The sequence below is a fragment of the Balaenoptera musculus genome, chromosome 1 (assembly GCF_009873245.2).
Source record: "Balaenoptera musculus isolate JJ_BM4_2016_0621 chromosome 1, mBalMus1.pri.v3, whole genome shotgun sequence".
Classification (NCBI taxonomy): Eukaryota; Metazoa; Chordata; class Mammalia; order Artiodactyla; family Balaenopteridae; genus Balaenoptera; species Balaenoptera musculus.
Window position 1 is genome coordinate 64,638,093 of NC_045785.1, and position 17,998 is coordinate 64,656,090.

Sequence of the window (17,998 nt, forward strand, 5' to 3'; positions counted from 1 at the left end):
TGTCTACTTTGTTCTCACAGATTGACAAAGGAGGAGATTTCACAACTTCTCTCTTGATATCACAGTTTTATACAGTGTCTAAGAATCCCCCTGCCAGTATGTCTGATGTCTATTGAAATCCTTGTGTTTTGACGTCAGCCCACGTTGATTCTTCTGCTCTACGTAGAGGGAATTAGTTCACACTCTTCACACTGGAGATCCTCATATACAAAGGCCCAATAGCCCTTAATTGTCCGGTGCAAACCATCCTAGTTATTGTTGTCCTTTTCTTATATGACCTTGATTCTGATCCTTCCCAGACACTTTACCTCTCTTCAACAAGGGAGCAGATAAAGTAGGCTGTTGGTATCTCACCAAAGGAGAAACAGAATAAACCCTAGTCCAGATGTTTGGAAGGAGAAAGCAAATTTCCCGTTCTGTTCCTAAAGGCAAAACCAGACCGAGTCATCTCCCAATCCTACAAGTATACACAAAAACTCTTATGAAGAAAAAGGAAGATAATTATGGAACATGGACTGAGTATCTCGGAAGAAATAACCTCTTCCTCTGACCATTTAATTCACCAGATTATATATTTATTTATGTAGAATCTTCTCTCACTACCAGAATGTTAGCTCTATAAAAGCAGGGACTTTTGTGTTTGTTCATTTTGTTTTCTTTGCTGCTGTAACCTCCTTACCTAGAACTGTACCTAGTAGATGCTCAAAAATATATGTTGAGTAAATGAATGAATATCACTATTGCTTATCAATGCTTCCAATCCCCTTATCTGAAATACCAGGTTTAGAAAATTGTCTTGAAAATTACATGACTTAAAATAGTTTGGGAAAAGCTTTCTTTGTCTTTCAGTATGAATCTCAGGCATATTTTCTAGGAATAACTGTGTCAGGCACCTAATCCAGAATTTCCTTCTCTCCTTGGGGTATGAACTATTCTAAAATATACCATAACAATCAAAGGGAATCACTTTTGTTTTTTGTTAACTGACTCTTCATGATTATAGATAAGGGACATGGAAGTTTTAATTTGGAATAAAAGCAAGTCATTGGCACTTCTAAAAGCATTTTTTAGGTAGGATGGGTACCAGAAGTAACAGTTTGGAAACTGAGAAAGAGAAACCAGAATAGAATCAAAGGAGAATGCTATTAAAGATTAAAAATAAAGATACTAAGAGGTCAAAAATTGAGTGCTTAGTAGAAAAGTCTTGTTGCTAAGCAGGGAAGTACAGGGCTCTGGGGATGAGGTTCTCCCAGAGGAGGATGGAGAGAAAGTATAGTAGGAAAGCTAAGTCTCTGACTGGCTGGCAATATTTGTGCTTGTCAGTCAGGTGGCTCCCGGTTTGGCTGTGGTATCCATCTCAGCATTATAAATTTGAGCTGCTTCTGTATGTGACATGCCTAAGTCATCATTTCATTGCCCAGTAAGGTCTTCACCTAGTCAGTAAGCTAAGTACTGAGGAGAAAGGGAACAACGGGCTAGTTTTCACTCTTTCCTTAAATAATTATTTACTGAGTCTCTACTATATACAGCCCCAGGGATGGGTGAGGAGATTCAATGGAGATGTGCTCTTAATGGTGCTTAAGGTCTAGCGGTTATATGGAGATTAATAGAATAAACACATTACTGGTTTTATAGTTACAAGCCAAGATGAAGGAAACCAAGATTAGATGAGAATGAATGTTAAAGGAATACTAGCAAGTGGGGGACAAAGAGCTAGGTCAGGGAAGGCTTCCTGGAAGAGGTGATACTTGAGCTGAGATTATAAGCATAAATAGGAATTTGATGAATGAATGAGGTTGGTGAGAGAGAAAGAGTTCAAGGAAACAGAACATGGGCAAATTCATTGTGAGAAAAGACACAAGGGAGAGACTTAGTTATTGGAACATTGTAGCTACTGAGGGGCTATACCAGACCCTCATTTGAAACAAATTCATATTTAGATCTAAGACACTAACATCATGCTGCCTGGTCATTGTTTGCTAGGTTATCAACTTCACTTTTCATTCTTTGTCTTATGTCTGTCTTTGCTTCATTCCTTAAATTTGAAACACATTATTGTCTCCTGTGCATGTCTTCTTAGTCAAGACTCATAAAAATAGAAGAGGACAATGAAAACACTAGCCTATTGGAGATAGAGGGTGCTTGCTGGAAAACAGTGAGAAGTGGGAAAAAGTTCTGATAATTAGATGGAATCAGATTTTGGAAAGCTTTGGAAACCAGACTAGGGAATTTGGACATGAAATTAGACAATTATATTTTGTCTCTAAAGTAGTGAAAGATATGATAAAAGTAATTTTCTGGAAAGTTCATCAGAGTTTGGTATGAAGGATTTATTCACTTAAAGAATTGTATGTAGTTCCTGTGGTGAGGCAGGCACTGAATTATCTCATAGTGTGCACTGGAATAGCTAAGCATCGTTTCTTAGTGTAGGCTGTGTATTATATGCTCCACATTACCCTGGAATGTTTGTTAAAATGAAGACTCTGGGATCCTATTCTAAATCTACTGAATCAAAATCTCTGGGATGGAGCCTGGGACTTTGCATTTTAACGTGCACCCCAGGTGATTTGTGCCCAATAAAGACAGAGAACTAGTGGGGTGACACAGAAGCAAAAGACACTGAAGTCAGAGTCTCTAGCTGGGCTGCTATTGCAGTAGTAATCCAGTTGGTTACAACACAAAGACTACAATGGTTACCATGGGGATTCGGGAGCAGGGGTAAGTCTGAGAACTACTTCAAAGGAAACATAAGAGAAGCAGGGAAAAGACCGGATTTAGGAAGTGGATGAGAGGAAAGAGTCCAGGAGAACTGTCATCACTGCCTTCTGAGTGAAAGCTAGTGAACAGAATACTTTTAAGCCCTTAGATATGAGGGACATTGTTGGCAGTGACAAACAAAGCTAACAGCTCTACAGTAAAATGAAGGTGCTTAAAAGAAGATAGGAAAATGGAAAAGAAAGATAGTTACAGAGAAAAAGAGTAACCTGCTCTACAAAACTGAGGGAGCTGGCAATTATAATACAGTAAACTTAATGTGCAAGAAGAAGTTGGCATAGATGCTCTTCTTACCTTCAAGGTGCTTGACAAAAGGAAGTGGGATCAGGGGAGGCAGACAGATGGCATAGGAGTTGAGCTCGAGGAGAGAGGGGAGAGGAGTCGGAGTTAAAAACAAGAACATTTTGAATCCAGGGAAAGAAGAGAGATAATAAGTTTAGGAAGTTTTCAAAATAAGAGAGTTGTCATTTGCTACCAATTCTGAATAGGAAAGAAAACAGGAAATAGGGGGGCATGTAAGCAATATTTACATTGTTCTAATAGTTTTTAAGCTTTATAATATTGCCGCATGTAGATATAAAGATATAGAGACTTCGATATAGAGACAGGGGAAGAGAAAGTTAGTTGCATTTGTGACCTTTTTTCCCACTAGAAAATGTGAAATATTATAGTATTCTACACCATGATGTTATGCTTTCAACATTTTACTAGGATATCACTAATAATATTGAGTATACCTCGATCTTTCAAATAAGTGTGGCTTTGAATAAGAAATGCATATTCTATTATGGCTTTTAAATCTAATATTTATAAAGACATTTCTCTCCTGTGCATAAGGAAGAATACTCACACCAAACAGTAGTGGCATGCCAAACTCAAGAGCTCAAGCCTTGAAAGCTTACATGCTAATGGGTTATTTAGTTTTCAAAATCTTAAGTTAATAACAATTGGCAATAAAGCTTGTTAATATTCCTTTTGTTCTCGAGCTATTGTGTTGATTTTGAAGTCCCATTTGTTCTAAAATGATTGAAGTCGAGATCTCCACCTAGTGGATTTATAGGATTTTACAGATTTTACAGAAATGGCCTACTACCTCTGGAAATCCTTAAATTTTTCTCTTAGAGAAATAACAGTTTTTAAAGACTTCTACTTAGGATCTAGCATAATTGTCAATAAAACAGTCGCAAATGGTTGAAATATGCCAATATGCATATCAGCTAGACTACAGTTAACAAACAAAGCTCAATTTTTATTTTCATACCATAATTAGGAAAACAGATCAGGCACAAGTATGAATATATAATCATCTATGTCAAAAGCAATATTGTAATACCACTAATTGAGATGTGTATAGTAATTTCCATAAAATAATCATCAAGTGTAAATCGGCTCAAGTACTTTTTTCTTATTTAATCTTTCATTTGCTTAAGGCTTTTTTTTTTAATGTTTGCTTTCTTTTCCAGGATGAGACACAACTCTTCTTTCCCATTTTCCCATTCCTTAGAGAAGCAAACTCAATTAATTGTGTCAAACATATCTCGTGGCTCTTTGATTTTTGCATTATATTCAACTGTGTACTTTTATTTTATTGATAACAAAGAGTTACTGAGGATTTTTCCTCCAAAATACTGCATTTGAAATGCATGCAAAGGCAAGGGAGTGTTTGTGTGTCCTTTTGAAGAAAGCTAAAGTAGAAAAGGATTATTATTTGAGTTATTTTGTTCACTTTGTTCTGCCCCTAAAGGTGATGAATTAACATATTCAGCAGATGGTGGACACAATGTAGGTTTAGGAGCAGAGTTTTCAGCTTCATTTATTCTTCTAAGAATTAGAGACACCTTATTTTCTGCCTCAAAACTAATGTCTTTTAACTCTGGTAATGTCTCCCCTGTCATTGCACCTTCTTTATGTGCACTGTTATCTTTATCTGTTTGAAAATCTTGAACTTCTCTCAAATCATGCATATTACTGTTAATTTTAAGATTTATTTCACTACAAGGTAGTCTATTTTTGGTTTCATGGGAACTCGTCATTCTCAAATCCTTAGCTGTAATAGTCGCCTCAACAGAGTTTGAATCATATAATATATGTTTTTCACCTTTTCCATTTTCCCAAGTTTGTAGCTTTTCTTTTGTGGTGCCATTTAAGGTCATCTGTGTGGTCCTAATTAACATACTAGAATTTGCCTTGCTTTCTTCGAACATTTTTTTCTCTTCTTTCCCTACTAATTTTATCTCCAGTGCTTCAGCACCGTCATCTCTGGGCAATGCATTTGTGCTGTCAATTCCTTTTTCACTACTATTGGTTAGAGGCCAGATGGCTTGAGTACTAAGAGAGGTACTGATATCCTTGGGAAGCTCTCTTTTATTTTGGTATGGAATAGAATTTGTCTTCATAAATGTAAAGTTGCCCTTGGATTGTGTCCGGGAAATAGGAGAGGAATCATAAGTTTCTGTTTTAGGAAGTTTCTTTTCTACATCATTTCCCTCACCCATAACACAAATTTCCACAATTGGATGTGATATTTTGGGTTCTGTCATTAATGTTTTTTCTTCGTTTCCAAGTTGTTCGTGACTTGAGAGTTGCTCTACACGTTGTGAGGTTTGATTTTGATCTAAAGTATGTTCCTTGTAGGTTTCAGTCCCATGGATTTGATTCCCCAGGGACAAAGAAAACTGGTTTAGCTCACTGGTCTTTGATTTGTCCTGCTCCATGTGTTCAGTGGGCTCTGTCGCCCCTTGGTCAGTAGCCCCCCTAGAATGGTGGGATGGTAAAATATTCCTTCCTATGTTTTCCAAAGTCGCTGGTGAGTAACAAGGAATGCCCAGTGCAAGGTGAGCTGCACCTCCCACTTGCTCAGCTGAGACGGGAGAGTGTGACTGCCTGTGTTCAGTCACAGTGGGTGTTGGCTGAGGCAATGTTGATGGGTTTCCATCAGGAATATGACCAGTAGGGTGACAATTGCCTTCCATAGAGCTCTGGTTGGCCACTGACAAGTTGTCAGCACTGAAGAGAGGAGCCTTTTTAATGTTTTTTCTGTAATATGGGGTCTGCTTTGGGGCATGTTTGAGAGGCAGCCGTTTTGTAGTGAATCTAACATAGTTGTTACTCTCTGACTGTTGGTGAAAATCTGCAGAGGACACAAGGTTTATTTTGGCTTCTTTCTCAGAAACTTTGGAGAATTTATTAGAAGGTGACAACACTTGTCTGTGTTTCTTTGGGAATTCTGGCAACGATTTTTCTGGATGGACTCTAATTTTTCTAAAAGGGTTTAAATTTAATTTTATCCTTAAATTGTGTCCTTTAATTTTCCCTTTGAAGTCAGATTGATTGGTTCTCTTCTTTTGCAGAATCTGTGGATCAGTAAGCCATTTTCCTCCTTTGTTTCTCTCCTGAGGATTGCTACATTTTTTGAGATCCAAGTTAGTCAGGTGGTTACTTTGATTTTTCTGCTCTTTCCAATGGCTTGATGTTTTGGATGGCATCACCAAACTATTTTTTTCTACTAAATCAGGATGATGAAAGCTAACCCTCTTAGGGGAATATGTTTTCTTGATTTTTGTTGATAACCCCAATATCTCCATGTTGTCCTCACTCATGAGGAATTTTTCTATTGCTCTGTTAATTTGGATTTGCTCTTTCTTGGGCTTTGAAAGTTCTCGACGATTTGGCTTCCTTTCTTTCACATAATCTTGAAATTGATCACAGGGCACATATTTACAGATAAGACACCCATTTGGCTGCAAATACCCAGGCCTGCTTCGTGTTAACAGCCCACAAGGATCATCATATTTTGATCTATGTTTTTGTAAGATTGTTTGTACAGAGTGTTCCTCAGGCTCACAAGGCTTGGATGATGAGTCTATAATAAAATGTCTCAGCCTGTGTGGTTGTAAGCCATTGTCTCCTTTTTCTATTGGAGGCTGCCATGATTCATTTGTTAAATGCTTTTCAAGACTTTCTCTTGCCAAGGCTGAAGCAGATGTTGCATATCTTCTACTAAATGTGTCACTGCTGATATCTGCTGAACAATAAATGCAGGAATTTAGCACTGAGCAGAGTTTTATTACTCCAACCAAACAGACGCTTAGAAGCCTTATGAAAGGTGCAAAAAGGACTCCTCTGATTATGGCAATTCTTGAAAATTTCCTAATTTTTAAACAAATCCTCAAGGGACATTTGGCAGTTTGGTGTGTTTGCAATGACACTCTTTACGGCCACATTTTAATCAGTTGTGATGCTGATGTAAAAGTTGTGGAATTAGAAATAAAAATATTCATATTGTAAATCTTTAGATTAGTTGTCCATGAGGTTAGCTTTAAATATGAATAATATCTAAATTCTTTCCAAGTGGCTAGAGTAATTTTTTTCTCAATTCATTTACCACTTGGGACTAAATATTAGGAAGAACATAATAAAATATTGAGTAATATATAGGTTTCAAGCAGATGATAACCTCAACAATAACAGAGAGATACTTGTGATATTACTGGTTCCAATAAGGCAGAGTCCGTATCTGCTTTACTTGGCATCATTTAATATTCATTAAATATTTGTTAAATGAATATGTTTTTTGGACTATGGCCTGGTCTGTGTTGAAAGAATCTGTCTGAGACTTTTAAATGGTGCATGTTAATACAATATTTATTAATGATACATGTTAAATAATATTAGTGACAAAAATATTAGTAATATTTCACCATTAATTGAGCATAAGAGGTAGGCATTGTGTTAAATATTGTACATTCCTTTTTTCATTTAAGAGACCTGATCCCTTGGACAAGTCCTATTTTCCTAGCACATTTACAGAGGAAGAAACAAGTTTAGAGAGGTTGCATGTTTTCTCCCAGTCACATGTCCGCTAAATGTTATGGCAGAATTTGACCCAGGTCTGTCTGTTACTAAACCCTATCCTCTTCCACAATGCATATTAAGTTTAAAATTACATCTTACCCGTGTACTTTTTCTTGTTTTGTGAAATTGGTTTATCCAAAGGAAGAAAGAAGTATTCGTTTCAGTGATAGAAAGAAAGAGGTGAAAAAAGCCCCAACTTGCATCCAGTTCTAATCTAAGATCTAACTTCAACTCTCTGAGTAAACTTGAAGAAGCCATTTACTCGCTGGAAATCAGGAGATTAGACAAGTGGGAACTTTATGTGGGTATAAAATTCTTCTGGGGGAAAGAATTGCTAGCCTTTAACATATTCTAAGAGAGTTCTGTGGCTCAAAGATAAATATTAAAAGCTATTGGACTAGATCACCTCTAAAATCTCCTCTACCCCTGACATACTGTAATTCTATGTTTCCGAGTTAGAAGCCCTAATTAGAGTGATATTGCCTCTTACAGACTTCTATTCTGGAGCAGGTGTGGTCTTGAACGTTTTCTCTCCAATAACTGTCCTTTCCAGCTTCAGTACAATGCCTGGCATGTACAAAATTTCAAGTCTTTCTTAAAAGTAATTGTACTGATTTGACAAACCAGCATTTGTGTGAAACAAGAGACTGGGTTTTAAATGGTTAAGAGGCCACTTTCCCTTTAGTATAGGAGTTTTCCACAGAGAAGTGAAGGCTCTGGACAAAACTAAAATGAAACATCTGCCTAAGGTATGATTCTATTGAAAGGCTAAGGGCTTATTGCTTTATAAAATAAAACCAATCTGATCGGGTTTCTATGGCAGCTGTTTTCTTCCTTGGCCATTCCTCTTTTCAGTCAAATCATCAGGCCCCCGAAACTGGTAAGATCTGAAGTCTGGGGGATGCAATGGCATAAATTCACATCCTGCTTTATACCACATATGGAATAACATACAGTTTCATTCTTTTCCAATTGTCCCCAAATCCATCCTTAGGGCCAGATCCCCATGGTAAGAATTTCTTGGGGCAGCACCTCTGTCATTCATATTCTGAGAGAAAGCTCTGCCTGTTGTAAACCAATTCAAATAAACGACAGGAACCTCCTTACAGAGCAGCTGTCAAATGTTTCACTGTTGAGCCTGAAAGCATTGCCTTACCATTCAGGGAGAAAAAGGAAGACATTTAATTCATTGCCTCCACCTAAATATTGACATCACCCATGTACAGTGGGTAGATGTCACAGCCAGATTCACTTGGCTCCCAACATGGGACAATGAATTAAGTCCTGACTTTCCCTGAACTGGGAAGTTATCATCCCTGACAGCTCAGCAAGCAAAGTATGTGTCTTGACATCATTCCTGAAATGAATCACTAGCATTAGAAGGCCCATTCTTCTAACATGTCATGCTCTGGGAAGGTTGCTTACTGTAGAACTGGCATTAGACTCGAAGGATGTTGGAATAGAAGCCGATACTCAGCCTCCTATAAATCTTAACAGCACTATTGCTATTTAAAAGGCTTCTTAAAAACAAACAAACCAAAAAAAACATTGTTAGGTGTTGGGTCACAAAATTCACTTGCCAATGGGCACAAGGTGTACTCTCAGCTCCTGAGGGTGGGAAGAGTCCATCTACACCTCACTCCATACGCACAAAGATACATGGCCAGTATCTTTAGGAGAGGAATAGGCTGGTGCCACCATGATTTTTACGGCATTTCTCTTTTGAGGAACTCAAAGGAGGCTACCCTTTCGAAGGGATTTAAACAGAGTGGGATTTTCTAAAACAAGACAACTCACCTATTGTTCTTGTTACATGCTGTGGCAGAGTTTGAGGTTGGACTTCCCCAGGCTCACGATTCCTCAGCTTTTCAGCTCTCTTTGGACAATATCTTGTAAGTAAGCTGGCTTCATTAAACGCTGCCATATTCCCAGGAGGCTCTGAACATCCTGACTGCAGCAGTCTGCCACCAAAGCAGAAGAAAGTGCTGTCTGCCCCATGGCCCTTCCCTTTCAGGTTTCTAAATGATCTGTCAAGGGCTGTGGACTCAGAGGACAGTACTGCTTGATGGCTGTTTTCCTGTAAGAGTGGCATTTCCTTTCTGGACCCCACAATGGACATGACCTTTATCTCGTTTTCCTGAGTTAAGTGGCAGTTACAGTATCCCTCAGCGTGGTAATTTCTTGCCTCATGATCACACGGGGATTCATCGAAGGTTCTGCAAGGAAGGTTTTCTGTGTGTTCATTTGCTTTGCCTTGTTGGAGTTTCCAGTTAAATACAACTAAACCTAGGCAAGTGAGACCAACAGCTCCTGTGACAAATAGAGAGACTATTAAAAGATAACATCATAGGAAGAAACATATAAATCATCAAATGTGAAATCCACAAATATCAAGGTTAATGGCTTAAAGGGTGTCGAAATGGGTGGGAAATCTATCACCATGTGGAAAAATATTAGTCCAGACAGAGGATATTTAATCAACATTGTTCCGTTTTCCAATTTGGATCTTTCTTTGTATCGATTAAAAATTATAAGAAACAATACCATCTGGAATGTGTTTGACAGAAAAAGGGGTTTTTTTCATGGACTGAAATTCATTCAAGATAAAATAATTCCTGCAAAAAAAAATTCTTTTCTGCCTATGGGAAATGAAGCTTCCTATTTCTTAATCCCATAGTCAATAAAAATAGACCACATTTAGCATATACCCTGAAATTCTCATGTACAATAACCTCCTACTCCCAAAGAAAAAAAGATTCTACAAGCTATTGCCATATTTTAATCATCTCTAAAGATTCATCCCCTACCTCAGAATACATCATTGGCTTCTATTAGCATAAAGGTCAAACTCCTTGGCATTCAAGACTCAGTATAATCTTGCCATAACCTTCTTTCCTAGCCTCATTTTTTATTATTTCCCACATTCAAACGTTATGTTTCAAACTCTTCAATTCATTAGTCTTAAAATGTACTTCTAAGCCTTTGTGTATTCTCTCAATGATGCTTCTAATACTGTCTCCTAGCTCTGCTTATTTGAATTTCATTTATCCTTTAAAATCTAAATCCTACCTCCCAATTTCTTGACACGTTTGCTATTTTTTTCCCATCTTGCAAAGATCACTCCCTTCTTTGAACTACCACAATAAAATTATTGACATCTAATCTCAGAATTCCTGGTACTGTCATTTCATGTTCTCTATAGGCTAGCTTATCCTCTAAATAACATCGTAAACGGCAGTGTTTCTCAAGCTCAAGTGCAGAGTCTAACCTGTTTCTACTTCACTGTTTCTCATCTTGACAAACAGCATCTTCAACCACATAGATGTTCATACCAAAGTCTCTGAGTTACACCCAACTCTCTCTCTGACACAGTGATTTCCTTTTTTCTTGGCACTTAAAACAGTATAAAATTATTGTGTTCACTTATTCATTTGCTTGTTCACTGTCTGTCCTCCCCTGCTAGAATTAAGCACTATGAGGAAATGGATCTTTTCAGTCTTATTTGATATTGTATCTCCAGTGCTCTCAACACTGGCACAGAGAAGTCATCCCAGAATTGTTTATTGAATATTCTTAAATAAACAGAAGGAATTCTGTTTATGAATCCTAATAATGAAAAGCACTGAGTGGTCTAATCTCACAAATCTCCAAAATGATGATCAGGAGGACATGGTGTCAGTATAGACTGAGTTTGGAGTTCTGTGTTCTGAGTCCAGCTTTACCTATAACTTGCTGTGTGACCCTGGGCAAGTCAGTTGCCCTGGAAAACTCAGTTCCCCGACTCTGGAGATGAGGACAGTGAATAAGATGATACCAGCATTCCAGACTCCTTGATTGCACTATGCCTGGTTCTCTCCACTGCAGACAACTTTAATGAAAATGTGATGATATTTTTTAAACTTGAAAGAAAAGAGAAGGGGTCAGGCATAGTTGTTTCATTTTTTTCTGTTAAAGATGAAGATTAACCAAATAGAATAGCAGTTTCTGGCAAAATCTGCCAACCTTTTTGTAGCTTACCAGATCGTAACTTTTTAAGCCCCATTTTTATTTCTTTGACAACAATACACTCTTGGAAAGTGCTATAACATATTGAAATAATGAAATCTCTATTAAAAACACAACGTTTTTTAAAAGTAGTGGCAAAAGTTAGATCAGAACATTTTAATTGCCAGATCCTAGAGTCTGGGTTTTTCCAAAGGTTTTGGTTTTTAAATGTTAAAAACATGAAAATAATAAAATTTTAGAAACATCTCTGTATCTCTTACATGGAGTAAGAAAACTCAGGATTCAAAGCTCTGTTCTGATACTTTTCTTGGGAACATTTTCTAACCTCTCTGAGCCTTAGTTTTCCTCCTCTATCAAACAGGAATAATTAATACCACTCAGAGATCAAGTGAGATAATATATGTGACATGTTTAATACAGTATTTTGATATAGTAAGAGTCAGTGAATGGTCATTGTTATATGTTATTGTGGTTGTAATTGCTGCTGCTGCTGCTTTTTAGGCTTGGTATTGTCCTATTAGATCCTAAAAGCCTCAGCTGTTAGGAAAAAGAATCCAAAACAAATCATTAAGAGAATACTTTGTATGGCTGATGCAGTTACTAAACCAAATAATAAAGGAAAGAAAGACCTAAATTTTCTTAAACGCATGAATCAGCCACTGAAATGAGAGTAGGCGTAATCTGATTATGGGATAAAGTTTCTCAGTAATTGTGTCCAAACCGCGAGGAACCACTCACTCTCCCGCTATTGTTTGCTAGAGCTATGTCTGTGTCACATTACCACTCAGGTATGGTCACTTTCTATTACTGCAGAGAGCAAAAACAGCAGATGAAGCTCGTAGGTAGGCTGAACCTACTATCAAGAAGATGGCTGAATTTTCATTGCCATGGGCATTGTTGCAATTTTTAAAAAGTATTCTAAGAATATTTCTGAGTTGGAAAGACAACAAAAATGCAAAATTAATGATAAAAATCTCATTGAAGAATTGGAAATGTTACAGCTTCATGAAAGCTTTCTCTTTTTATCCTCCAGTTCACAGAATAGGAAGTGTCAAGAGGTTAGGGGCCAATTAGCCACTTTTCAGTTTTAAATTCACTGAATATGATTTTACATATTCCTTGGAATTGTGATGATTTATCTATAGCCAAAGAAGAAATAGAATCAGAGGCCAAATTTTAGTTCTAAGTGTTTTTCCCACAATCTAGAGGGATAGATTATTGACCACACTTTCACTTCAGGAGGAGTAGCACCTTCGAAGGAGTAAATCGGTATCAAAAGTCAGAGCTGTTTTAAAGAGGAATCCCGCTTAAAAACAGCATCTTTAACAATTAATCAGTGAAAGGTACATTTTTATGGTAATTTCACAAACAATAACTTAACATGCATGTAATAATATTTATAATTTATCAGCATGTTAAGCTTCCTATCATTTTGACAAAGCCTTTGGAACCTTCCAGAATTTTTATCTATCTCTACACTAATGCAGAGTTGCTACTTGGCAAAATCTTTTCTAAAAATAGACATAAACGATACCTATAAGATACTAAGTATTCTAACACATTTAAGGAAAAACTCTCTGTTGCTCTAGTGCTTTTGTCTTTTGTGGTAAATTATTTCTTAGCACGTAAAATTACTGACATGGTTACACATTTTCGAAAACAATTTATCTTCCTGAGAGAATTCGAATTCACTTCCAAGTGAATTTGGTTACTGCTGGTGGTAGTTTCACTGTCTAGACCTGACACTGGTCTCCATCTACCCTGATGAAAAGGAGCTAAAAATCTGATGTTCAAGTGATTCACTGGAAACCTGCTATGGAATAATGATTTATGGCACATATTCAAAGTATATCAGTTCAGTCCTGAGTGCTATTTGCAAGTCTCTGGTCCTCCAGTGTTGGGGAACCCCCCACAAACACACACATCCCCCACATACACACACTTCTCATCACCATGGCTACCCACAGGTGCAAAGGATTTCACCATGCACTGAAAGCATACAAACATCTAGATATCTTGACAAATCTCATGCATATTTGGTCTTTGACTAATGCCACAAAGCATCACATTACATCATTCATCCAGTGAGATGTAATGATAGCTGATGCATAGTTTTAAAAAATTTTAAACTACCATAGAAAATTTAAAGGATTGAATAGTATCCTCTCCTTAGTCAGTTGTGGGGTGGGGTAATGCGCCAAGTTTGTGAACAAGTTAGACAAACAGAAATCTTAAAAGAATTCAAGGGACTTCCCTCGTGGTCCAGTGGCTGGGACTCCACACGCCCAGTGCAGGGGGCCTGGGTTCGATCCCTGATCAGGGAACTAGATCCCACATGCTGCAGCTAAAAGCCCCCCGTGCTGCAACTAACACACGGCGCAGCTAAATAAATAAATTAATAAAAAAAAAAAAAAAGAATTCAAAACCCCCAAATAGAAGAAAACCAAGGCACGTAGCAGCTAAATCACTTGCCCAAGTCACACAGCAAGTAAGAGCAGAGCCAGGTTTCAAACCTGGATAATCTAACTGCGGAGCTCATGCTTGTATAAGCTGTATATATGCTCTTGTATAAGCTTATAGAGCTGGTATAAGCTCTATAGTATTTATACAAGCACTATAGAGCAGGATGCACCTGGTTGTCATAATAGCATCTCCCCCTGCACTTGGTAGAGCCCGCTGATTCTCACTCCACCACGGAGAAGCACACCGATGGGAGTGCCTTGAGGAAATAGACTATGTCTCATCACTTTCTTCAACCCTATCTCCCAGCATCTTAATGAATGTACCAGTACTGAAATATAGACCATTCCCTCATTACAGACGAGAAAACTGCAGTCTGAATAGCAGGTTAATGTACTCAAGATCACAGTGCTAGTTATACCAGAACTAGAGCTCTTGAATTCTGGTTCAAGGCCCTTTCCTCTATGTTAGACAGCTTCTTTGCAACAGGTAATTTTTGCAACCTATGCCAAATCAACTAACATCCTCCCACACTACTGACAACCTCTCCCTTCCACAAGCCCTGGAAAGGTTCCCCAGTTGCCTGAGAAAGGCATTATTTAGTGTACTTCAAGAATATGGAGAAAAGCTGGGCACACTTCTCCCTGTCATACCTGCAAAGCCAAGGACAGTCAGCAGGGCCACATCCTGCCCTGGGAAGAGGGGACTTCTGTCCTTTAGAGCCAGAGTGAGGTTGGAAGCCTTGGAATCGCAGTTAGTCTCGGACAGCCTTAGCACACCCTTTGCAGTGGCCACAGCCATGGTGGATGGCTGACAATTTAGGTCCTTGGCATTCCTGTGCGTGCGAGCAGAAGACTTTACGTAGTTTCTTAAGAACCAGGCAAGGGGGGTAGAGATCACAAGTGCAGCTCCACTGGTTCTTATCTAAGCTCGGAAGGATTAACTGCTTCAGTGGAGTAAAAACATCCGGCAGGACTACTTCCTGTAGTCGAGGCAGGGGCCGGAAGGCATCTTTCCCAATGTAGGAAATACAATTGTTAGATAAATCCAGATGCCTGAGACTGTGGAGATCTGTGTCTCCCAAAGAACTGTCTGTCAGTTTAGTGACCTGATTCCCATCCAGCTGGAGCCGGGTCAGGCCCCTGGTGTTTCGGAACCAAGACCCTTGCAGGGCACGGAGAGCGTTATTGCTAAGCGCCAGAACCTGCAGACTGCGAAGCTTGCTGAAGCTGTGATCGGTAAGCGAAGAACTGGATATTTGGTTGTGCTCCAGCAACGACGTCCGCAACTTTGAAAGGGTGTGCAGGGCGTCTTCCCGAACATCCTCGATGCCATTTCTGCTCAAGGAGAGCAGAGCAAGATTAAACGAGAGGGACAGATTTGTGCTCTCTATAGAGGAGAGATACCCATCAGTGATGATTAAAACCCTCGTGGTCACAGGGGCTGCTGTGGAGAAGAAAAGCACAGACTAGAAGCGAGTACACACACGTGGGAGGGGAGCACAGTGGAGAGCAGAGATAATCAATACCCTCTGAGCACAATCGTATCACCTGGGTAAGAACAATAAACAAAATGAAAATGACTCTCTGATTTCTCAGTTTAAGGGGAAGGTGGCTCTTTATCAGAGTGATGGATTTTTATATTCTTTGTTACCATGACATGTTTGTTTGAGAAACACAAACCCATCTGTTCCTTTAGATGTCAGATTTAATTCATTGTTTCGGATTATCATCATTGATGTTTTTTTGAAAGTGGCTTTTCAGGCTTTCTCTCTGTGAGGCTGTGTACTGACCTGCTCCAGCCCTGCTGGCCCAAGACAGATTCACTCAAGAGCCGAGCCTGTGTCTGAGCTCCCTAACCAGTTTTCCACAAGCAATGTATACTTATGCTGTGAAGCCAATCATCTTTTCTCTCAAACATAAAGGTGTGGATTGGGGTGGGAGAAGTGAGAAGGACCGTTGGTTTCTGCTTTTTAGCTCCAGGCTAAAAGTTGGCAACTTGGTAAGGATCTGTGATCTCTCCAGACAACCTGAGGATCTGTCAGTGGGGTTCTCATTATAGTCTGGGCCATCTTGGCCTCCTGTCTAATATCTGTTCCCTCCAAGGAAGTCCATCATGTGATGACAGGTGGTACTCAGGGCTTCCAACTGTTAAATCCCTTCACCATAATCACCCCAGAGCTATCACTGCTCTGTCATTAGAAATCAAAGCGTTTTAACTCGATAAAGATGTATTATAATCAGGAGTTATTGTAACACATCTTTATCATGCTAAAATTGTTTTGACTGCAAATGACAGTGTCATAAGGATGGAAGAGTCCATTGTCCCTGGGAGGTCTACAGGTGATATTAGAACAATCAACCATGGGGGAAGCAAATCACAATTCCCTTATGAAATTCAGACTACATCACTGAAACAAAGAGATTTAAAAAATGTAAAAGACAAAGGATTTCCACAGTGCCTTCTTTTGGAAGAATTGCTCCCATCTCCGTAGCACGAGCAAGCTTAAGTCATGGGGTTTTTGTTTGGGGGTGTTATTTTTTTTAGTATTTATTACTGATTATTTGAATTCTATTAATTCTATTAATTCTAACCAGTTTGGCATTTTTTTCCTTTCATTGTTTTTCATATGGGCTGAGGGAGTTTTGTTTTTAAGGATCCTCAGTCCTCTAGAGATTTCTGACTCTGAGGGAGCAGGCAATTGTTTCTGTCAATTACTTCTTGTCTAAGACCAGACAGGCTCCACTTGCAAATCATCCATTTGTTTCTGTGTTTATGAAATCTAACTTCACAAATGTGACACTTTGTAAATGAGAAGGAATATATAGAGGTGCAGCAATGTAGATGAGCAATATTTGTTTCTTACAAACATCAGCTATCTCTGATCAAAAAAAAAAATGTAGTGAAGTCAGATCTATTTGAGAGGATGGGAGTTTAGTGTTAAGTGTTTTCTATACAGATTGGAGACAGTATACAACCAACTAGCCTTGAAACTGTCTCTCTCCTGTCAGGAATGACAATGCCATCTACCTCTTAATTCTCATGGGGTCATAGGATTTTAGAAATGAAAGAACTCATTTTCTTCCACTCGATCTTAGATTTGTTTCTGAAATTTTTCCATTGGCACGGTTTATAGCTTGTTTATCTCTTCTTGGATATCAGGATGTAAATCACATTCTCCTCAAATTTGTTAATAAGGTGTCTTATTAAATTGTTGACTTAAGCAAACAATATGTAATGAATACAGGCAGTGTATCTTGTTAGCATTTCTACAGCTCATTTACTACCAATAAAAAAAGACTACACTTTCAAAATTAGATGCACTTTGATAATAATCTGTTTTGTTGGTACATCACTTAATCTTACTAATGCTGAACAATTGCAGTTCAGGTTCCTGATTCATTGATATTTCTTCCAGCCTGTGGTAGGTTTCAAATCTGCACAAAGTGTGGACAAAATATAATTAAAGTGATCTATTTTTTTCTTTTATTAAAAAAAGTGTGTAACAATAAAATGGTGGTATTCTTTTACAAGAGCAAAATATCTCAGTTACCTCTGAAGGTCTTAAAATAGTTTTGGTTGAGACCACCAGGGACGAACAGGAAAATAAAATAATATTATCAGTCTTTAGTCAGTAAAGAAAGCTTGCTCTTTAAAAGTTTACCTCTTTCAGGCTGAGCCGAGAGATCAGTCAGTACAAAGAAAGGCATAGAAATGAATTTGTCAGGTACACTGAACACAGCTTTTTAGAGTTACTGGTTTTATTACCTACTATATAGGTTATCTGGTGACAGAGGGTTACATCTTTGGCGCACACCACACATGATGCAGGGCAGGCCGCCACCAACCGCAGCATAATGGCAAAGAGATGAGCCATCCACCTGAAAGGAAAGTAGAGGGCAAT

The 17,998-nt window shown here is 38.4% G+C and overlaps 2 protein-coding genes across 5 annotated transcripts in view; one reads left to right on the forward strand and one right to left on the reverse strand.

Annotated features, from left to right (window-relative positions):
- LOC118900046 (serine/threonine-protein kinase TNNI3K) overlaps window positions 1-17,998 on the forward strand; it is a 288,316-nt gene that overhangs the window by 204,953 nt on the left and 65,365 nt on the right. The gene's annotated exons all lie outside the window — the stretch shown is intronic.
- On the reverse strand, window positions 4,461-17,950 carry LRRC53 (leucine rich repeat containing 53). Its single transcript, XM_036862450.1, is given in 5 exon segments — window positions 4,461-6,796; window positions 9,427-9,939; window positions 14,748-14,982; window positions 14,984-15,540; window positions 17,863-17,950. Coding segments are annotated over 5 exon segments (3,729 nt in total).